The sequence below is a fragment of the Microtus pennsylvanicus genome, chromosome 6 (genome assembly GCF_037038515.1).
Source record: "Microtus pennsylvanicus isolate mMicPen1 chromosome 6, mMicPen1.hap1, whole genome shotgun sequence".
In the NCBI taxonomy this organism is placed as follows: domain Eukaryota; kingdom Metazoa; phylum Chordata; class Mammalia; order Rodentia; family Cricetidae; genus Microtus; species Microtus pennsylvanicus.
Window position 1 is genome coordinate 124,078,420 of NC_134584.1, and position 23,615 is coordinate 124,102,034.

Genomic DNA, 23,615 nt, shown 5'->3' on the forward strand with positions numbered 1-23,615 from the left:
TAAGAATTTCCTCTTTAGCTTGCCCTCTCTCTTCACTTCTCTCTGTCTCTGTCTCTCTCTGTCTCTCTCTGTCTCTGTCTCTCTCTCTCTTTTGTGAGCTTTCAGTGGGACTGGCATCTTTCCCAGCATCTCATTTTCACTCTTTCAGAGTCTATTTCAAATTAAGGCAGACATAAAATTCATGCTGTGGCTGCTGGCCCAGCGTTAGGGATCAAGGGCAGGCCCAGTGTGCTCTACCATAATTCCCAGGGAGTCACCTCTGGGACCAAAGGAAGCTGGAGGTGCACACAGGAATTGCCCACTTTCAAGACCACAGCTCAGTCTCGGTTCTGCAATCCAGACAATTCTGCTTAGGGCTCTCTGAGCAGCCCCTGCTATGCTGCAGGCTCTCCCTGCAGACACTTGGCAGGGCAACAGGACCCCTCCACCCCTGCATTGGGCACCTCCTCCTCTTCTACAGCTGCTGACCACCTGTCCTATGGGACCATGAACACTCTCCAAGGAAGCTGGGGGAAATGGGGTTCCTCGACGGCTCTCTTCTTTCAGGAATCAGTCTAACTAACTGCAGTGGTCCTGGGCTCCCACGTGTGGAAGGGCAACCATGGAGCCCTGCATTGAGGCCACAAGTCCAGTTTCAGTGCATCTATTCTCAAGCCCTTTTTGTTTCCTGAGCCAACTGCTTCCTCAAAAATCTGTTCTGGCTGAGTCTGGTTCAGCACTGTACTTGATTTTGGTTACTGTTTATGTTGGGATTTCGGATGACATCCTTCATAAATTTCTAAACAGCACAACATTAAAATATGTGCTTTGCTTTCTCTCTACGTTGCTTGTCTTCTCTCATCCAATTCCTCCTGAGATATTTTCTTTTAGTTTATTTATGTGTAAGTATGTTTCATCTCCATGTATGTCTATGTATCTATAATGCCTGGTGCCTGGGTCAGAAGAGGGAGTCAGATCCCCCGGAACTGAACTAATAAGACAGTTTGAGTCACCACATGAGTGTTGGGAATTGAACCCAGGTCCTGGACAAAAAAAGCCAGTGCTCTTAAATGCTAGGTCATTGTTCCAGTCCCATCTGGGACTCGGATGATAAACTTACCTTCATAATTGGAAGAAGGTCTTCCACTTTATGTACCTTTTCCAGAGCTTCTCTGACTTCCAACAAGCCCTTTGGATTATTTGCTCTTGAAGAGAGAGGGGGAGAGCAGAAGGGAGGAGGCAATGGAGATTAGTGTAAAAATACGACAAGTGGATCTCATTTAAATTTTAAACAACTGTTCCTAAGGACCAATAGCTCGGTGCTACAGCAGCTCAGCGCTGTAGGCCTAAACAGCCTGGGGCTCCTCACTGACAGGATCGTCCACGCAGATCAATGATACATCTGAGAAAACTGTCAGAAGTGTCCAGACCTTCCTCCTGCTTGGCATCCCCCTAAGCAACACAGCACTGGCTGAGTGTTGGTGTCATGGGATGTTCAGATGATCTGGAGCACGTGGGAGCTTTGTGTGAATGTCACTGTGTAAATACCATTTAATGGAAGGGTCCTGAGCACTCAGAGATCTCGAAACCTACTGCCAGACATAAACAGTATCCAAACTGGGCAGCAGCAAGGTAAGTCAATCCTAGCTAACAGGTGCAGAGCTAGAGATGAGAACAGATCAGAGGAAAAGCAGCACGGTCGGCGTGGCCGGCAGCCTTCACATTCACCCCACATACGTGTGCAGGTGTGAGGCTGCAGATGAAAATAGACATCAGAGAAAGCAGCACGGTCGGCGTGGCCGGCAGCCTTCACATTCACCCCGTGTACAGGCACAGGTTTCTTAGCAAAACCCTGACTGTCCTGTTCCAAGTCTGCAGTGGAAAGTATGTGTGGCTCAGATCAAAGCACCCTGCTGGGTTCCACGTTGTCCTCAGACCAGGCTGGTGATTTCACCACTCAGAACTGAAGTTCCCCAACAGACAGAGGCTTGGCAGGCAGCTGGGACTAACACAGTGCTGAGTGTCAGGCTAAAAGCCTCCGAAGCCATCACACAGATGCAGGCAGGTGACGGAAGCTTTAAACTTCTGAGCTAGACTGTTTATCTGCCAGGGGCTCAGCTTTCAAATTTCACAAATATGCATACAAAAGACGTATGGAATCAATCTTTTACAACGAAGGGGGATCAAAGGCTTACCCGTGGTAAACAAGAATTCTATCTTTAATAAAATGAAGTATTTTCTCAAAATATTCCAGGTATCTCATATTAATCACCTGACCCCTGTGAGGTAAAAAAAATTAAAATGATAAAATTAAACATCATTTTACAAAGGCATGTAAATATCAGTTAATTCTGAAAACAAGGAGCTGAGACCAGTGTGGCAGAGTATAAGAAAGCTAGCCCCGTCTGAGCAGGAAGCCTGGGCTCCTGGAGCCTGTCCTGGAAGAAAGGGTCCAGGACTTAGTTCCTTCACTGGGGAATGAAAACCCTCAGCTTAAATGGAGTTCAGAGCTGACGGCAACTACGTTAGGTGGACACGCCATCTCTGGCTCTCTGTATGGCGGTCTGCACGTCTGCCTCTCCTCCTCTTCAGCAGTCTTCCTTCCCTCACTGTAAACACCACAGTCCTCGCATTCCCGCCCCATTTTTTCCTTCCTTTACATGTTCTAGAAGGTGTCCATGTCTAGCAACAGCCGAGTCTGAGTCCCGCTGCTCCAGGAACACCATCCTGATGCTCATAGCACCGCATGCCAACGTTCCGGCTCAAGTAGGACTTCTCTCCCCACTAGAGCGCTTCAGTCTCCAACCCCCCACTATCTCACTTGTTACTCCCAGGCTGACAGGCCATGGCCTAAGCTAGAGGCTGAAGGAATTCCTCTGAAGCTGCTTTACCAGGCACTGCTGAGCCACAGAATTCCCTACAGCGCCGCAAAGCACCTGCAGTTCCCCTCCAGCCCTGCAGGGGTCGCATGGGTCTGCACCTCTTATGCTCGTTCTCAGACCTCAAACCCTTTCCTTTGTTCCCAGTCTGCTGCTCCCTCACAAATCTTTTCAGTCACTGCTGCCACCATGGCCCTCCACATGTACACATCTGTCCTTGTTGTTTCTCTGCTCACCACCCATGAACGGCTCACCACGTTCCAACCTCCATCCCCGAGACTCCCTGGAAGGCACAGCTACAATAGATGGCTATCGTGGGCAGCTATATCAGATGGGTCACAGCTTCCTGCCATGCTGAGCTCATCAGTGGGTTGGTGTACGACCCCATTCTCTCTCTTGGGACAGTTCTGGCATGGCTACTGGCTACACTGGGAGTCCTTTTCTGTGTCCATCAAATCCTGACACGGGGCCTGTGACTCAGGCACCACCCAGCAAGAATACAGGAAGACATGGTGGCCTCAGTTACAATTCACCTAAATCTAGTTAAGAGAATCACAAATCATTCTGTGAGAAATAGAGAGGAGGCAATTACAAGGGGGAAAGATGACTTCTAGAAATTAAAAAGATAAGTATAATAAAGACATTTACACTAAACCTAAATGTCAAATGTTACGCAGAGTAACGTTTTCTTGATTCAGGTTTCTGGAGTTAGAAGTATTTTAGAAATGATACAGTATTAAAAGTGCCAATTTTATCTAAAGTCATGCTTACTAAACGGCAGGCAAACCAAGAGCATCCCTGAAGTGGGTCTATTCAGTATGTGTTCATGCCTGTTTTCAGGGTAGCTAAGCCCATAAAGGAAGGAAAGGCAACTATTCACCCAGGTACCTAACTGCAGGGCTCAGGACAATAGAGAGACTGTCACAAGGGAGCAACCACAGCGACTGACCCTTAGCGCTCAGGGTGGAGCTGGGGGATCCCCGGACACAGCAGACCCATGAGGATAGTATGGTGACCCTTAGTGCTCAGGGTGAAGCCGGGGGTCCCCAGACACACCAGATCCATGAGGATACTATGGTGACCCTTAGCGCTCAGGGTGGAGCCGGGGGTCCCCAGACACACCAGACCCATGAGGATACTATGGCAAATACTGAATTCTCCATCTAATCACTTCCTAAGCTGTCATGACATTTTGAAAATTGACACCCCAGTCCCTAATTTGTGAATCCACCCTTCAGCAATCTTCTACATGTGGAGGTGCATGGCATGCATTGCTTGTCTGCAGCTGGAACAGCAGAAAGGGATCCATGAAACTCGTGGGTGCAGAGCTACCATGGTGTGTTCCCTATCAAGGCCATCAAGGCACATCTCATATTGCTGCACTCCTACACCAACAGGAACGAGGCGCGAAAGGTTCCCACCTGATTAGGTTGATATGGTTGTTGAAACCTCTGCTGAGACTTCGTGCTGGCATCTGATCCAGCCACAGTACAGGCTGGTCTGGATCAGCGATCCTGTGAAACAGAGCTCATGAGGCTGACACCTTACCCACCGCTTCCAGTAGAAACCAAAGATGGCTCTCTGCAAAAGTGAGGAAGGAGCCCTTACTGGCTCCAACTTCTAAAAAGAGTACACAGACCAGCACACTCTGATGCAGTCTGGCCACACCAGAGAAGCCAGCAAAGGCTGATGAGCTGTAATGGCTGGTCTAAACTGTCAACTTGATGTGCGTTGTATCATCTTAGGAAACATACTAGACTCCAGAGAGATTAACTGATGGGGGAAGACCTGCCCGACGTCCAACTGGTACCATTCCATGGGCAGGGACCCACACTCAGCACGGAGAAAGTGAGCCACCTGCTGCCACGCCTCCCACCATGATGGAAGCGTTGAGCCTAGACAAACCCTCCCTCTCCCTCTCTCTCTCTCCCCCAAGAACCGGGCTGGCCTCAAACTCACAGAGATCCACCTGCCTCTGCCTCCCGAGTGCTGAGACTAAAGGCGTGCACCACTACTGCCCAGTCCCTTTCTCTCTTACGTTGCTTTCTGGCTGGGGTCTTCTCACAATGAGAGAAGGAGCTAATATACTGGGCATGTACAGGAGTGCTAGAAATCCAGAGGCCGCCTGGAACGTAGGGGACAGGCACAGGCGAGGAAGGATACTCCAGACCCCATCTGAAACACTGTGCTCATACAATCCGCACTCCTGTTTCATGAACATGAGCTGAGTATGTTCAGAGAATGAAGGTAAAGTGATTTCTGACAAACTTTAGGAGAAAAGAACGCGCTACTTTAACTTATAGGGCCCAATTTTGTCAGCAAAGTGTGGATTCAAACCTCTCGGTGAGAAAAGACACATGGTCTGACAGGAGCACTCTACGGTCTGACGGGAGCACTCTATGGTCTGACGGGAGCACTCTATGGTCTGACAGGAGCACTCTATGGTCTGATGGGAGCACTCTATGGTCTGACGGGAGCACTCTATGGTCTGACAGGAGCACTCTATGGTCTGATGGGAGCACTCTATGGTCTGACGGGAGCACTCTATGGTCTGATGGGAGCACTCTTTGGTCAGACGGGAGCACTCTTTGGTCAGACGGGAGCACTCTTTGGTCAGACGGGAGCACTCTTTGGTCAGACGGGAGCACTCTATGGTCTGACGGGAGCACTCTATGGTCTGACGGGAGCACTCTATGGTCTGACGGGAGCACTCTATGGTCTGACGGGAGCACTCTATGGTCTGATGGGAGCACTCTATGGTCTGACGGGAGCACTCTTTGCTGCTTTTCACTCGCCCACTAGTTACCTTCTCCACTTCACGGCAATGTCGAACATGTCCCTCCACTGCATCAACCTTGTCTTTCCATTCATGCGAACCTTCGAATTGGTCCAGGTACGATGTACAGCCTGCATGACTTCCAGTGCTGCCAAGCCCATGGCTAAGGGAAGTAAATATTAAGACAGTTCACCAGAACCCTTTCCAAGGGGCCAGTAAGGGAAGTAAATATTAAGACAGTTCACCAGAACCCTTTCCAAGGGGCCAGTCCTCATCTTTTCTCTCAAGCCCTGGTGATCACACAAAGAACCAGAAGTCTTATGAAACAGCAAGACTGAGCTTCTGGTGTCCTACTCAAATGAAGGTGGGCTGTTGGCCCACATTGCTTCCTACAGAAACAGGAGAGCCTGAAGTTCCTCCTCCCTACTGTAGGAAGGCGACAACTGCCCTGGATCAGGAACCTGACTCTCAGTAATGGCTGGAGAGCCAGGCTCCAAATCTACATGGCAGCCAGATCCCAGAGCCCAGCTGGAGCAGCAGCGGCCTCCAGAGCCCAGAGCCCAGCTGGAGCAGCAGCGGCCTCCAGAGCCCAGAGCCCAGCATCTAGAGAATACCTCTGTGTATCCGCTTGTTGGGCAGGAAACCAGGTGTTTCATACTGCATCAGTGAGCCCAGGCGGTCAGCTACACAGATCAGCTCCTGGACTTCAGGCTTGTAGCCCTCGAAGTTCTGATGCAGCACGTCCCTGCAAGAAGCACCAGGAGTGCGATAAGGATGCAGCAGATGCCTGCACCATTCCCCTACTGGAGCTCAGCCAAGACACACACAGCCCGTCACATGCAGTCTTTCCATGCTACGACCCCATGTAAGGTGGTACGCCCGTAAGGGGCGTAGGTGGGGTCCAAGGCCCTCTTCTCGGCATCTGCTCCATGACTTTTCTGGATACACAGAAGGCGGTGCCTTTTCCAACAAGTGGTCAAACCTGGCCCAGCAATGACTTTGAACTGATACTTGTTCCACTGACATTTATTGCAGTTATCAAAGATGTGAACTGACTTCAGCCCAATTTCCTTTTCTTTCCCCTGTGCTGGGTAGTTTATGTCAATGTGACACAAGCTAAAGTCATCTGAGAGGAGGAAGTCTCAGTTAAGAAAACGCCTCCATAAGACTGGACTGCAGGCAAGCCTGTAGAATATTTTCTTATTTGGTGAGTTATGGGGGAGGGCCCAGACACTTGGGTGAGGTCACCCCTGGGCTGGTGGTGCTGGGTTCTGTAAGAAAGCAGGCTAAACAAGCCAAGGGAGCAAGTCAGTAAGCAGCACCCTCCACGGCCTCTGTATCAGCTCCTGCCTCCAGGTTCCTGCCCTGATTTCTTTTGATGATTTAAAAAATGCACCGGGCAGCAGGGCGGTTGTGGCGCATGCCTTTAATCCCAGCACTCGGGAGGCAGAGGCAGGCGGATCTCTGTGAGTTTGAGGCCAGCTTGGTCTACAAGAGCTAGTTCCAGGGCAGGAACCCAAAGCTATGGAGAAACCCTGCCTTGAAAAAAAAAAAAAAAAAAGCAAGCACCGGGCAGTGGTGGTGCATGCCTTTACTCCCTGCACTCAGTAGACAGAAGCAGGAGGAACTCTGGTCTTCAGAGCTAGTTCCAAGACAGCCAGGGCTACACAGAGAAACCTTGTCTGAAGAAAACAAAGAAACAACAACAACAACAAAGCCAACTGTAGACTTATGTGCTTAATTAACTTTAGAAAATTCTCGGCCACAGTTCTTTCAAACACTGCTGCTTCCCTGTTTTCCTTACATTTCAGGCGTGCGGGCTCCTCCAGGCCCTCCGTGTCCCCTCCCTCTCATGTCCTCTGAACCCTACTCTGCTTGTCACTTCCTTCCAGCTGAGCTTTTCCTCGCAGTCACCTGTCTTCCTGCTTAGACCATTATTGAAGTCTTTACTTCAGTGACAGTATCTTCTAACCCTAAAACTTGCCTTTCATTTTAAAAACCCATCTGACTCATCAGAGTCTCTTGTTTCTTCTTCATGCTGACAGCTCATTTTATTTAGTTATTTTCTGTCTGTATTCACAGCTTTGCTGTGTGAAGTCCTTAAGGTCCAAGCTTTCCAGCTGCTCCTTCACTGACTCAAACATGTGGTGTGGGGAGTCGTGAGGTTTGGATTTCATTTCCATGGTCTTATTTGAGAGACTAGGGGGGCCCATGGGAAATGGGTATAGCTTTCTTCCTAGGAGGAGCTTGCAGTTATGTCTGCGGAGTTCCTAGAATGCCTCCAGCATGGGGTCCCATTAACTCCTAAAAGGTTTCCCTCACTCCACTGCAGGGTGGGTGGGCACACTATCCGGATGCTTCCCTCCCATGAAAGCTCACCCCCTCCTTGTAAAGAGAAGAGAAATATCAAACTGCAGCGATTTCTCAACTCTAAGGCACTGCTGGATGTTTGGGAACTATTCTCTACTCTGCCCTGTTCTGGGCTGATGGCCTTTAGCACATCTGCATTTGCCTACTGCAGCAGCGGCTGCCCAGCAGGGTAACTTTAACCTGTGTTCCTCAGCTGGCCCTGAACCCGGCTTCCCAGCCCTGCCTCACTAGTGCTGGGATTATAACTGCACTACTGCACCTAGCCAAGCTTTCTAATTGCAAAAATTTGTTTTGCCAGCAACTAGCAAAAAATAATGCTTATTAAAGATTGCCTGTAGGCCTCCATGGATCTAAAGGGTAAAGGTTGCACAAAATGAGGGCAGAAAGTCAGGCTAGAAGGAGAAGCAACCTCTGTAAGAAAGTTTCAAGGTATCTTATCAACTAAGAGAAACAGCTGGTGGCATACAAACTGCAAAAAGAAATTAATAGAACATGGGCAAGAGTCATCTATTGATGAAGAAGGCTGAGCACTCAGTGGGATCCTGAGTCTGAGGTCGCCCAACGCACAAGAGCCAATCCCTACAAACAAAGGGGAGCTCCCAGCTGGGTTCCGGAAAGCCACACCACACAGCACTTACTTGATGTGAGGCTGCAGGCCTGGCTGCTCTTCGTAGCCATCTATGAGAAAAGGCAGGTTCTTGGCCCAGTGGTCCTTGAAGCTGCCCGGTAGATCCGTGTCAATGTTATATTCCGTCAGGGGGGTATCAAGGTGTGCGTGCAGATATCGAGAATACTCTGTAGATAGGAAAGGAGCTGCCAAACCCAGATACTGCCGAGGAAGCCCTTGTGAGAGCAAGCCACCACATGGATGCTTTGAACAGTGCTGCCATTAATGTAGGGATTCTGAAAGACGGCTACAGGACTGCAGAAGCCTGCTACTGACTTGAAGCACAAGGATCAGGTCTACGTCAGTCTGCTGGGGTCTTCTTTGACCACATCTTAAATACTTTTCCACAAAGAGAGCCAAAGAGCTCACTGTTCTGTCTCAGAGCCTGAACTCCAAGGGAAGTACCAGCCTGAGCCTGGAGCTCTGCCAGCTCTGACGGACCAGGAGCCGACAGCTGCAGTCTCTACAGAGATGTGCAGGAAGGAACATGACGGTGTATTAGCCCCATGTGCAGGAAGGAACATGACGGTGTGCTTAGCCCCATCAGGTGCCAATCTCGTGCCAGCTCTGCTGAGCCAGGAGGAGTGCGAAGGGCAAGCCGACCAAGAGATGGACCCTGGGCTGTTGATACTTGATTTAGTTTTTAGAAACTTCAGTATGCTTGGGACAACATGCATGTATCACTCTATTTTTTCTTCAACTATAATGTCTATGAAGTTCAAATTCTAATCAAGTATGGCTAATAAAAGATTAGCATTCAAACTGAAATGTCCTATGATTGCAAAATACATCTCAGACATTAAAGACCTAGAGTAAAAATCATGGAATGTAAATTTTTAAAAAGATTTTGATTATTTTAAAAACTGTGTATGTGCATGTGCATGCATATGTGCATGTGTGTGTACCGTGCATGCGTGTGTATCTGAATGTGGATATACTCATATGAGTGCAGGTGCCCTTGGCGAACAGATGTTGGATCCTCCTCCAGGATCAGTACAAGCGGCTCTGTGTTGCCACGTGTGGTTGCTGGGATCCACACTTGAGTCCTCTTAACCAGTGAGCCATCTCCCCATCCCCAAACCATAGCATCCCTAAAGAGGCCAGTAATGGTGGCTTATGCATGTAAAGGCTGAGACAGGAGGATCACCATGAGTTCTAAGCCAGCTTGGGCTACAAGATGAGGATGCTACCTCAGAAAGACCAAAAAATTAATTTAAAAAAGTCTAATGAATAGTTTTCTATTAATTTTATCTTGAATTAAAATTTTAGATATGCTGAATAAAATAAATCATTAAAATTAACTCCACCCACTTGTTCTTTCAATTCTTTTAAATATTTTTTCATGCCGGGCGATGGTGGCGCACGCCTTTAATCCCAGCACTCGGGAGGCAGAGGCAGGCGGATCTCTGTGAGTTCGAGACCAGCCTGGTCTACAAGAGCTAGTTCCTGGACAGGCTCCAAAACCACAGAGAAACCCTGTCTCGAAAAAACCCAAAAAAATAAAATAAAATGAAAAAATAAATATTTTTTCATTTTTACCTATTTGATGGTTGGCATGTGTGTGCTATAGTATGTGTCTGCAAGTCTGAGGACAATCTGTGGGATTCAATTTTTTCTTTCCAACAGGTGGGTCCTGGGGATTGAACTCAGGTCGACAGGCTTGGTGGCAACTGTCTTTAACCACTGAACCATCTTGCAGGTCTTATGCTTTTATGTTTTAATATGGCTATTACTAACTTAAAATTATATACATGGATTGTATCTTTTTTCTATTTTACAATAATGTTCTCAAGGGCTAATGAAAACAAAGGCAAAATATGTGGTTATGAGACACCAAAAAAACTTCCTAAATAAATAGGAAAATAATGTATGTGCATGTGAAAGATACATATGTGCAGGCTGGAAGAGCACGTGTGTGCATGCTGAAAGATGCACGTGTGTGCAGGCTGGAAGATACACGTGTGTGCAGGCTGGAAGATGCACATGTGTGCAGGCTGGAAGATACACGTGTGTGCAGGCTGGAAGATACACGTGTGTGCATGCTGGAAGATGCACGTGTTGTGCATGCTGGAAGATACACGTGTGTGCATGCTGGAAGATGTATGTATGTGCTAGCTGTTTTCTGTCAACCTGACACAAACCTAGATCTGGGAAGAGGGAATCTTAAATGAGAAAATGTCTCTATAACACCAGCCTGTAGGCAAGTCTGCATGGCATTTTCTTGACTGGCGATTGATGTGGAAGAGCCCTGCCCCCTGTGAGTGGAATCGTCCCTGGGCAGGTAGTCCTGAGTGCTTCAGAAAGCAGGCTGAGCAAGCTGCAAGAAGCAAGCCAATAAGGAGTGTCCCTCCATGGCTTCTGCTTTAATCCTTGCCTCCAGATTCCTGCCCTGACTTCTTGCAGTGATGGACTCTAACATCTAAATGTGATCAAATAAACCCTTTCCCTCACAAGTTGCTTTTGGTCATGGTGTTTTATCACAGTAATAGAAACCCTAAGACAATGTGCATGTGTGCTGGAAGACATATGTATACACCGGAAGGTGTGTGTGTGCGTGTGTGTGTGTGTGTGTGTATATATAAACAAATACAGGAAGATTCATGTGCGCACATAGGAAGATATGTATGAAGGTGTGTCTATGTACACTGGAAGATGTGTGTGTATATATGAATAAAAAGATGTGGATATATATAAAAGATGCTTATGTGAGTGTATCTGAAGGTGTGTGTGTTGTGTGTGTGTAGGAATATGTGTAAGTGTATAGGAAGATGTGTGTGTACACAGAAAAATGTGTGTATACATAGGAAGGTGTGCTTATGTGTGTGTACATAAAAGGTGTGTGTACACAGGATGATGTGTGTGTCTACATAAGGTGTGTTAGTGTGTGTATAGGAATATGTCTGTGTGTATATACAGAAAGATGTGTGTATAAAGTTGTGTCTATATGTGTATATATAGGAAAATGTATGTGTACATAGCAAGATGTGTATATACACGTAAGATGTGTGTATGCACATATGAAGAAGTGTATGTAACACAGGAAGATGTGGGGGGTTGCTGTGGAAGGAATATGTATACTGGAAGACAGACATGGAGAAAAAGCAAGGCTGTGACTAATTGAAGAATTGCTCCTTTTCTCACCACACCGGGTCTTTCTGATACAGGGGGTTGTGACAGATGGAATGAAGATCATAGATGTCAGGTAACTCTCAACAATGAAAACCCCATGCAGGGGACTTTCCTGCTTCAGTGAGGTGAGAGGGCACGAGGCGTACTATCTACAAAGAACCTCACGTCCAACTATAAATGTGGTTTTATTCAGGCTAACCTTCTGTGGGTTTAGAAGACCTGTAGGTAAGGCGGAAAGAACATCAGGGCTGTCTCAGAAGATATTGAGGCCCCAGTCCCGAAACCTCCAGGAGCAAGAGCAGCTAGAGACAGGAGGCCCACCTTCAACTCCACCATCTCACAGAGCGGCAGGATGCCCACAGCTGGGCATGGAATGGAAAACTCCCACCACTTTCTGCTTACCTCGGAGATACTTCACCCTCAAGTACTCTGGGCTAGCCTTCTGGCCGGGAAGAGGGTCGTTCAGCATAACTTTTGTTTGTGCTTTAATTCCTTCATAAAACTGTCCCATTGCCACGTGGCTGAGCCCCTTCATGTACTGGCACACTTCGTTGTATGGTTCCAGCTGAAGGCATCGCTACATTGAAGACAAAAGGCTGCATTAGTGCATCATGGTCTAGGGCTCTCCTTCCAGGTTGAGCCAAACTACATGTAAGTTCTAAAGCAGTCTAGAGGCCAAAGCAAAGCTCCCTCCCTCCTTCTCTCTCTCCTACCCTCTTCTCAACAGGGTCTCATCCAGACAACTATGCTGGCCTAGAACTTGCTATGCAGATCAGGCTGGCCTTGAACTCACCAAGAGCTGCCTGCCTCTGCCTCCCAAGTGCTGGGATTAAAGGAGTACACCATGTCCAGATTCTCTTTTTTTGTGTGGCATGTGCAGGTACTTATGGTTCCTCCAGCAAGAATCCCAGCCACAGCTCTGTCTGCCGGTGAGGCTCACCTTGAAGTTCTTCAGAGCCTCCTGCAGGCTGCCATGGTGGTACAGCATCATCCCTCGGAGCTGCAGGGTCTGCACATGGTTCTGGTTGAGCAGCAGGGCCTTCTGGAAGCTCTCAGTGGCTGCTTCAAAATTGCCCAGCTCTCTAAAGATTGAACAACTGTGGTGAGCTCTGGGCGGCAGGTCTGTTCTGGGCGGCCCCGAAGGAAGTGTGTCTCCGTGACCTGAACACCTCACACACAGTTGCGCAGTCTTCACAACACTTATGAATCTAACACACAGCATTCCAGGTGCTCACGTTTTTGGATTTCTCTAGGAAAAATTAACTTTCTGATCTCCAACCAAATCACCCTCTGTATGAGGGTGGAATTTCTCTAAGAGCCTTTCCCCTGTAGCCACATGGCTCCTTTATGGGCAAAACAAAGGAAGCCCGGACAGCCAACAGTGACACACCTCAACGGTCAAGTCTCAAGGCTCCTAGCTCATGTGTTCCCACATCAACCATGTCACCTGTCTTTCTGATCAGGGTGAGATTGCCTTTTAGGGTTGAATATTCTAATAGTGAAGCAATGTATAGAACCAAGAGGTGAGGGCCTAGTCACAGCTTCCCATGCTGGACTGACTTTCCCACCACACAGCCTGGCAAGTGGCAATGGTGTCTATCACCCAGTGCTGTCCAGTGCCAGGCACGACACTAATCCAGGAATTTATACCCGTACACCACTATGACTATCGTGACCCTGAGGGGCTGGCCCTCAGAGAGCTGTGCCAGCAGGGGTGGCAACGCCTTCGTCTCCTTTCAGTCCACTGTCACTCACCTGTAGGCCTGTCCTAGGCTTTTATATGCGTCGATAAAGTCAACTTTCTGTTTCAGAGCTTCCTTGAAGGCCTCGATGGCTTCCTGTGGAGATATGCAGAAAATGAGCCATTCGCATTAACTCCACCTGCATCACTGAAGGCTACATACATGCCACACCTGTCTCTGGCAGTTATCTTACATGGGATCAAAAATGACATAAGCAATAAATGTGATTCTAACAGTAAAGAAAACAATGCATTTCCATAAAAACAGCCTCAGGCTTCCCACGGTGACAGAGCTGCTGCCTTGTCCAACTCAGTAGTGCTGGAGAGGTAACGATTTCACCCTCCTAAGAACATCATTTCTTCAATTCGTGACAGCCCAACGAGCCAAGGAAACTCAACAGCTCTGTGAGATTATTCAAAATGACAGCCTGCTGCACTTTAAACTCAATCAACAAGACAGATAGATATAAACTGCACAAAGGAAAAGTAAAAAAGGCTCCCAAGCTGGCAGTCGGGAGTCTTTAGTTCTACAGGGAAACAGTGAAAGAAAACAGAACAAGGATAGGGCACTTGGCACAGCTGGTGCAGCAGGTGGGATGCAGATGAGGACTGGGGCTCTGGGCACAGCTGGGGCAGCAGGTGGGATGCAGATGAGGACTGGGGCTCTGGGCACAGCTGGGGCAGCAGGTGGGATGCAGATGAGGACTGGGGCTCTGGGCACAGCAGCTGGGATGCAGATGAGGACTGGGGCACTGGGCACAGCAGCTGGGATGCAGATGAGGATTGGGGCACTGGGCACAGCAGCTGGGGTGCGGGTGAGGACTGGGGTGCTGCAGCCACCAAGAGGAATCCAGAGCACTCTTGCTCATACCCATATCCTAATGTGAAAACTGCTACTAAAAGGTACCATTCTGGTCAAGAGACAACCTAAAGATGTGTGCCCACTACACCTGCACTCTGATATGATGTTACTGTTCCCATACTAGAAAAGCATACAGTCACTTCACATTTCTCCAACAGGACTAAATAGCGCTAAAGTAACCCTGCAACTTCAGGAGAAAGGCTTGACTTCAGACAACATCACAGCTGTCCCTCAGATGCTGTCAAGAGAGAGCGACTGGTGTCATATGTCTTGTACATGGCAGGCACTCATTACATATCTGATGACTGGCAGGCATAAGACGGTCTGCGAACAGCCCAACTGTAGGACTTGAAAACCCATCTGTCTCCGTACCCAGAGTCTAGGTAGAGGGGTGGGGCTGCATGGTCAGAAGGGTTGGTTTCAGGCTCCTAAGGCAAGGGCAGGGAGGATGAGCTGCTAAGGAGCTTCAGCTCTGAATGGGGCTACTGAAGGGGCCTAGACCTAAGCCTTTAGGACTATGATGATAGTCCTCAAACAACTCAACAAACACATATGAGTGCCTACTATGTACCTGAATCTGAGTGAGGAATTGAGGGGTGGGTACCAGATGAGCAAGTCATTACCTCTGTCCTCTAGAACACTTAGTCTAGTTAGAATAGGAAGCCAATTACGGAACGGAGTTATTAGCATAAACGTTAGGCTAAAACAAAGAGGAGTGAGGCTCTGGGAGTAAAGAGAAGGAAGTGACAGCCAAGTGCTCTAGGGACAGGACAGTAGAATGAGGAGAGAGCACAGGGCTATGCTGTGTGCCGCTCAGAGCCAGGAACGGTAGGAAATCCAAACAGTGCACACAGGTCTGAGTGGACTAGGACGGCACCTGGCTGGTACCCGCGCTGGCCTCGGGGAAGGGACGGTGACAGGGCAGAGCAGCAGGTTGGGGTAGGGCAGGGAACAGGCCCCAGTGGGCATCTGGGCAGGATATAATGAAAGTTCTAGGTGAGTGTCCCTGAGGACATTTCTGAAGGCAAACAGAGACAGAATCCAGTGGCAGTGAGATGGGGAAGATGGGGCAGGGAGTTTCTAGGCTGGAGAGCATGGGGGAAGGTAAGGGCAGCAGTGGCCACCACAGGAGTGCGGGAGGACAGTAGGGAGAGGGGGCTGGGGCGTGTTAAGCCTGCAGTGTCTGTGGACATCCAGGGGAGATGCCCAGTGGGCATCTGCTGCCCGCTCCACTTACAGCATGCGTGGACGCCACAGTTCTTCAAAGTCTGAGTCTCTTCAGCTTTTAAGAGTCTTTGGTTTCAGGGTTCCTGTCTAAGCACTGCTCAGCTCTCTACCTCAGCTGCCAAAGAGGGACACAGTAGAATCAAGATTTTACGCCATTGGGAACAAGAGACTAGCTCAGACGAAGCAACCTCTAAGTACGGACGCTTCAGAGCCATGGGCTTGGCAGATGCTACCCTCTCCACTCCATCCTCACCAGCCTCACTGGTTACTCCCCAGACAGCTCAAGGTGAAGAGCTTAAAATGTCCTTATGACATGGACTACATGGATGGGCAAGGGCCCCATCCACCACAATGGGAAGCTGTGCGCACCTGCCCGGGTACGGTGGGGCCCACATGAAATCATCTACTAGGAAGCTGAGCCACGAGGGCCACAGTTGAAGACTGGCTTGGGCTACATAGTCAGGCCCTTTCTGTAACAAAGTACATAAGTAAGACATTTTAAAATGTTTACTGTCCTTCCATAAAAGGTACTTACAAAATAAAGTCACCTACTTAATTACTTTCTAAATTGCCGGGCCTGACCAGACAGACCCACTTCAAGACTGTCAGCTCAAGGCCACGGCTGAGTCTGATGCTTTGTGCCTGTGGACATCAGGAGTCATTCTTAGCTCTGTAATTCACTGTCTACGCCTCACGAGGGTGCTGGAGGGACTAGGTGCAACCCTTGGACCTGCTTGGACAGCATGGATAAACCACCAAGAGCCCCTACTTCTCCTCCCACTGTCCCGTGCAGGTGACTCACAGCACAGCGGGAGGAGGACCCATTCCCTGGGGGACTTTGAATGCCCAGAGAATGAAAGCACTGGCCAGGATGTGGAGATCTGCATGAACCAAGCCGAGCCTCACTCTCCAAGTCTGTTTCAGGAGACTGCCCTATGCCTCTGCCCAGCGTTGTCTAACAAATAGAGTGCACGGGCTGGGATATGCCTTCCTTTAAAAAATATTCGTAGCATGGCCTTTTCCACGTCTCTTTTCTCCTGAGGCTGCCTCTGAGAGCAACATGGTGGCCTGAGGCTGTGAGAAAAGATGAAGAACGGAGGGGACGCAGATAGTAGGTGCACAAAGCCCACCAAGGCCTGCATCCTTGCGGTAGCTCCACACCTAGGAGAAGTCTTTCTTTTAGACACTCTGGCACTGGCACATGGGATGTGAGGAACATACAAAGAACTAGCACAATTTTTTTGTCTTTTGGTTTTCAGTGGGATGGGAGCTTTTAAAAAACATCTATTAAACACAGATTAAACTTTTCCTGATAAATGAACGATAGTTACACTTTTCTCATATGGGATGCCACTGGATCTGGTGGGGGCTTTGAGAGGAGACAGAGGCCGTGCCTACTTTATGGATATGCAAGAAGCTGAAAGAGCTCAGCTGCATGTCCCGCAGGGTTAGCAGGGCTCAAGCAGGATCACAGCCTGACCCCCAAGGCCATGTGCTCTGCCCATGAGAGCAGCTGCCCTGTTATTTCTGAGCACAGGCCACACAACAAGTGCCATCCTCAACACTGAGAACTGGCTGCGGCCTCTGCCCAGACAAACCTGCCATCCTCAAACACATCTGCAGTCCCCTGGGATCCCTGCAGCTGCTACAATGCACAGGGCCTCTGGTCCTCTGACAAGACAGTGCGGGGTTTGCGTGGGTTCTTAGCTCTCTCAGGGTTCTCTGGATGGCCTGTGACAGCCACTGTGACAGGTGGCTGCTGCAGACACTGTCACTGCTTAGGCTCCCCCCTGAGTACTTCAGGGCCATGGCGGGGGGAGTCTAAAGACAAGCTAATGACCACACAGTACTGCCTGTTCCATGGCAGGTCTGCCTGGTGAGCCGAGATGCATGTTCTTCTTGCTGAAGACACTCTCCATCCTGTGCTGACAAAGCGTGTCCCAGTCTTAAACACTGGACTCACGACCACTTCCACACACAACTGCTTCATCCCACAGAGCACTCGCTACAAAGGCAGCTGGCTATGTTCAGCTCTCAGGCCAGCCCACGTTTCATCAAATGCTTGGATTATCCTGTACTAGGGTACCACCCACACTTGAGGCCTTGTGTGGCTCTACGGTCCAGGTAGGAGAGGTAGCAACTCTGAAGCCACACAGCAGGACCCCCACAGAGACACAAGGACAGGAAAGGATTGCCCAGCAGGAAGCAACCCACAACACTTCTCATCAGTCAGGTGACTTGATTTGTTTACAGTGGCCTACTCCGCCTACTGCCCTGGGATCCCTGTCCAGGGTCATACTAGTCATACTGGTCATATCACCAGCCTCAAAAACACCTCCCTCCCACTCCTGTGGACCCAGCAGCTGGGTCAAGTCTCCTCAGTCCCAACAGGACCTGTAAAGGTCTCCTATCAGTCTCTTGTCCTTCTCACCTGGGCCACGCTATCAAACCAACTTCTAAATCAGACTCGGTACCCACTATGATTTTCGCCCAAAGCCACAATACACAGCCCCTCTAGGCCCGTGACCTGGAGCCAGAGTGCTCAGCACTGCCCCAGAGGAAGACGGATGTCTACTAGCCAGCAAACACACACACACAGAGACCTGTGACATTCCCAGATGCATCAGATGCCTCAGATCAATCCCACTGAGTCCTCCCGCTCCCCACAAGCGAAGCGGGCACAGCAGCGCAGGCGCAGGCAGCGCAGCTTCACCTTCAGAAGTCCTCTGTGAAAGAAAGTTAGGCCTTTGTACAGCATGGCTGTGGGCTGGTTTCTGTTCAGCTCCAAGGACTGCTGAAAGTCCTCGTGGGCTGTCGCGTAGTCCTATGGAAAGGAGGAGGAAAGATAAGATTGTGTTTATTAGACGTGGAACGGGCAGAGGGAAAACCCCTAATCGGGTCCTGTGCCCTTGTTGGCCTTGAGAGTAATGCCACGGCGAAGCAGTCCCGCCAAACTAGTAGTCTTGGTCCTGCTAACTGGTTTCACAGAGCCTGAATTTTAGGCCTTTTGTCTTGACCACGGGAAAGGTATCCTTCCAAACAGCAACAAGGCCACCTTTTCTCACACTGGACCCTTGGGAAATGGCCAGGCTCTGCTGCATCTTCACTGTGGTGAGCTGAAGCTCGGGTCTATGCGTGCGTGGTTAGTACTGCCAGCTCACGACACCTGTGCCCTGGAGCCACAGTGACAGAAAGAGACTCGGGCTGGACCCGCCCACCTAAGCAGGATGGTCTGGAAGCCTCACAGGTTCTGATTACAGCTCTCCTCAGAGTGGGAAGCAGACAACCTCAAGTTGTACCTCTAGGTAGGAGCTGTGAACCAAACTGCAACCTTTTCCTACCAGCCTAGAATTTGATACTGCCGAAGGCCCAAACGTGGAAACACTGGCCTTTATTATCTCTATTGCATTTAATTCCTGTCAAAGACAATGCTCTCATGGGTGCCTTGTAGCACCGACATTAAACTGAACCCAGTCTAGCAGAGAGTGGCTCCTGGAATGGTGGGAGAAGTGAGGTGTGGACCAATAGTTATGGGGCAATCACCTCAGATATGAAGTACAAGGTCCCCCGGTGTCGGTACAGCCGTGCTGAGGGCTGAAGCTGAATAGCTTTAGTGAGATCATTTACGGCTTCATTAATTCGTCCCAAAGGGGACAGAATCTAGAAATCCAAAACATGCAATCAGGAAAAGTTCCTACAACCAGCCCTACACTGAGAGTTTTAATTTCTCAATTCCGCTGAACCATACACCACTCACAAAGCTCCCTATAGCAAGCTGCAGCCTACGGCCTCATGCACGCACAGGTGGAAGCACAGAAAGACCACTAGGCTCAGTGCAGTGAGAGGAGACAGGGATGTGGGTCAAGCAGTTGCCTTGCTACTGAGTCTACTCTATGCATACCAGATGTGGCTCTCCCTGAAATAAGATCCCTTTTTCTGATGCTATGTTCACTTTTTAAGTAAAAACTTGGCACATGCACATTCAACCACCAGGACAGATGGACATGTCCTGGCGGTTGGTCCTTCATGGTCTCTAGTTCTACTCCCTATGGGAGTGAAAGATGAAGGATGCTTTCTAGTATCCAGGTGCCCTGTCAGCCCAACTCATCAACCACACTCAGCATCACAGGGGAAATGGTCTGCCCATGAGAAGCCCCCTAGAGCCGGCAGTCACTGTGGTCCAGGCAGAATGACAACAGTATGGCAGCCCAACACCCAGAAGGAAGTCAACAAGATATAAGAAAACCCCAGGGGTCCCTGTGTTCATGCAACCAAACCCATGCACTTGAGCCCAAGCAATCCTCATTCCAGCAATTTCTAACCAGGGTGCTCTAAGAAAGGTCATGTTCACCCTGGGTTACAACTGGTCACTTGCTCTGCAGGAGCTCAGCACAGCCAGGGAGAGAGCACTTGGGTGGGCCCATTCCAAACATTAGCAGTGGCTTCCAAAGAGGAAAGAAATCGATATATGGCCTGGAACTCAGCACAGGGTGGGGTGGAGCTACCATTTGGAAGGAAAGATGCCCTTCTCTTCTTTATTAACCCCTAGATAAAAACTATCACATCTTGGCACAACTGCTAATATCCATTGTAATGGATAAGTTAAATGGTTAAGATATTTTCATCAAATACAGATTATTTCAGGAAATATAAAAGCAACGTGTCTCACTCATTAGTTCTGAGTCAGCCAGGACAGGCTGCAATTCAGCAGCGAAATCATGATGTAGTGACCGCTGACAATGTCATAAATAGTGCTGTGTATTTAGATAATGTAAAGTTATTGTTCTAATCACCAACACCATTTTAGATAAGCAATCTGTTTTTTCTTTGATGTGCAAAATTTAAAAATATGCAAGTCTTAACTAAAATCCTGGTTTATCAGAATCATTTCACGCAGCCACAGAGTCCTGAGGGAAATACCAGCAAGCCCACCCCGATTTGGTGGGACACAGAATGGTCAGCCCTACCACTATTATACAAGGGCATCCTGCTGTGGGGGCAGGACTCCAGCCACCTAGCCCAATGGTGAGACCCGAAAGGAACAGCTGAGGAACTACATCACTGAGAAAAATTAGATTAAAACCAAGTCCCCAACACAATGTAAAAATACTAAGAGACTGAACTAAGACACTACAAGTTGAGGATGAGACCTCCAGACGCAGTCTTGGGGTGAGTGAGCACCCAGGGCTTCAATACTTACTTCTCCCTCTCAAGAGAGAAAAAAGTCACCCCATATCAAACAACTGACTCCACACACGGGTTAGCACACATGACCCCAACAGCCCATCACTACTGCAAGAACACACGGAGTTAAAGCCACAAAGGGAGTCTTGGCACTCTCCTCTCTCTGGAACACCTTCCTCCTGCTGTTCTTACCTCCCAGCAGTCTAGCACACCCGTCAGCTTCTGTGCAGGTCACCTACTGACTCCACTGAGCAGACGCTGCAGGCACCCCTCCCATGCCTCTGTCTCTCCAGCAAACCTACCTGCTCAGCGTCCATCTCAGAAAACTGTCCATGAGCACAAGGGTGTGAACACGCAGGCAACTCACTCCTTCACGCATTTGCTCACTCATCCTCTCCCCTCCCTTCCACACCAGTGCAACAACTGCTTCCAAGGGCTACATACTTCAGGCTGTCCAAACTGCTATCGTCAGTTTTGTTAAGTCATTTACATGTGCGATACGGTGAAGGGCATCTCTTTCATGAGCATCCGCCGGAGAAGCAGACAACATAACCACATGCTTTCACACCAAATATCACTCTCATGTTGCTTCAAGGGCATCCCTCATCCCATGGTTGTCTAGTAACGGCCACCAACTGCAGGCCTTGGGAACTCGGTAGGAACACAATTCAGCAGAAAGGAGCATTAAACGTTGTTATAATAATAAAATCATAGGAAACAGCTCTGAATTTCAGCTAGTTCAATAACAGAGGGAAAAAGAAAACCACACTCACTTCAGCTCGCTGCTCAAATACCTCTGGACGGTCAGGTTCCAAGGCAATTACTCGGCTCAGTTCAAACAGAGCAAGCTCAGCGTTCTTAATGTCCTTGAAAAGGTATTAGCTCAGTATGAGACACACTGCTGCTTGAACAGCGGCAAGATCTTCTGAGACACTAATGATGCAGGCACCAGCGAAGTCGCTGCTCAGAGACGAACACAAACTTCAGTTCTGCACAAACACTCTGCCAGGTCTGTTCGAGGGGTGCTGTCAGGCCAGCTGCTCAACTCGCCCAAGTCCCCGCCCTCGAGGAAGGGGCACACTGATCCTGGATTCTTACGCCAAGTTCACAGATGGCAGATACTATCTAAACGTAACCACTATCTAAATGTAACCTATCCAATCCCCAGGGTGAACACATGGATGCCAGCCCGGGAATGACACCCGCCAGGGAGTGAGGAACAGGGAAATGCCAAGTGTCGATCAAAACCGTGACCAGCCTAGCTAAATTCTTTTGAGCATGTGTGTGTTGACTTTAGGCTTAAAAATGCACATTTAAGTTTCTGCTAAAGACAAAAACAAGTTACAAGTTGAACTGTAAAATTTAGACATATGGGGACAGGAAGCAGCACATATCTGAAGGCTATGTGACAATTTGCCCCTGGCCCCTGCTGACCTATGACTGAAAAGGTTTTGTATCCTCAACACCATGGTCACAGGGCTGTGTGCCCAGTCCCCCATGTCTCAGAAGGGTATAGCTATAACTTGTCTTATCAATTTTCTCCAAGCCAGTGTCAGCATAGTAGAATATTTTAAACTTTAATAAATTTTAATTAAAATATTTAATAAAATATTAAAGACTATTTTCTAATGTTAAAGTTACAGAAATGATGGTTCTCCTCCAGGCGCTATTTGACATGACGGTCTTTAGTTGGGAGTCTGATAAGGAGTCTGTGGACAACACTCTAAACCTGCTCATCTTAAGGGCGCCCTGCATTCACTGCGCAGCCTTGGGAAAGCACCCTCACAGCACGGGGGCTTTTTCATGATCAGGGCTCACTGTCACCTCCACCACCTTCCTCGGGGAAATAAAGGGAAGGACTTGTTGCTGCAGCAAAGACCTTTCCCTATCTGCAAAAAGTATAAAATGTAGCAAATAAAAATAAATGCCACATGCTAAAACCAAACCAAAAGACCCGTGTTCTTCCATGAACTTATCAGAGCTGTGCGTGGATCCCAGGCTGAGGGTCCCCCTGTGGCAACCTCGCCTAGGCTCTGCATTCTTGGGGAATGGTCTGGGAACGCAGTTAGACTCTGGCTGACTCGGAGGACCCAGGAAGCCTGGTTGCCCACCTCTAGCCATGGCACCTGGGGTGATCATCCACCCCTTTCTCGTCTACGTCCTGGCAGAGCTGAGTGGACGAGAAGCAGTGTGGACAAAGGCTCGTGTGCGTCAAGCCCCGTGGGCACGGCGGCAGGCGCGGCTAGTACATACTCACATGTAGGCCCTTCTTTCCATAGGCTATCCCTCGGCCATAAATTGCACTAACCAGATCAGGCTCCTCCTAGTCAGACCAAAACAGAAACACGTCAAAAACTAGAAACAAACAAAACAAAACAAGAGTCAGTTGCTGCTTAAAGCTAAGTAAAACCTCGAGAGACAGCTCTATAGTGTTACACTAGTGTAACCCCTGGGCAACTCTGCAGTCCAGATCTGAAACCTGCAACCAGACAGCTCGCTGAAGGAAACATGCTGAAGGCTGCAGGGCACTGAAACACGACTAAACTGCCCTGGATGGAAGGCGCCCGGCACTGCCAAGCACTGCAGCTTCCTTCATGGAGCCACCTTAGTGCAAACACCACCTTCTCAGCCACTCAACGACTGACACACCAGCAACTGCATCTCACAGAGAACCTGGGAGCTCAGAAAGTGGGGGATGTGAGCAGGTGGTTTATAATACCCGTCCATATTGTCTTACATATACCCATGACTTAACCTGCAGAAGGAGGAGTCCCCCAGACAAAGGAAGGGTAGCAATGTGT

The 23,615-nt window shown here is 48.9% G+C and overlaps 1 protein-coding gene across 7 annotated transcripts in view; it reads right to left on the reverse strand.

Annotated features, from left to right (window-relative positions):
• Ttc13 (tetratricopeptide repeat domain 13) overlaps window positions 1-23,615 on the reverse strand; it is a 53,386-nt gene that overhangs the window by 8,375 nt on the left and 21,396 nt on the right. For 2 of the 7 annotated variants that reach the window (XM_075977657.1, XM_075977656.1), the window contains exons 5-17: window positions 23,072-23,137; window positions 21,588-21,680; window positions 19,174-19,290; window positions 18,344-18,454; window positions 13,556-13,638; window positions 12,741-12,882; window positions 12,203-12,377; window positions 8,643-8,799; window positions 6,249-6,379; window positions 5,665-5,797; window positions 4,280-4,372; window positions 2,175-2,258; window positions 1,100-1,184 (exon numbers count right to left, since the gene is read on the reverse strand). In XM_075977657.1, the coding sequence (XP_075833772.1) occupies window positions 1,100-1,184; window positions 2,175-2,258; window positions 4,280-4,372; window positions 5,665-5,797; window positions 6,249-6,379; window positions 8,643-8,799; window positions 12,203-12,377; window positions 12,741-12,882; window positions 13,556-13,638; window positions 18,344-18,454; window positions 19,174-19,290; window positions 21,588-21,680; window positions 23,072-23,137 (1,470 nt within the window). The remainder of the gene's footprint in view (window positions 1-1,099; window positions 1,185-2,174; window positions 2,259-4,279; window positions 4,373-5,664; window positions 5,798-6,248; window positions 6,380-8,642; window positions 8,800-12,202; window positions 12,378-12,740; window positions 12,883-13,555; window positions 13,639-18,343; window positions 18,455-19,173; window positions 19,291-21,587; window positions 21,681-23,071; window positions 23,138-23,615) is intronic. The other 5 variants (XM_075977659.1, XM_075977658.1, XM_075977663.1 and 2 more) reach the window with 3 other exon arrangements.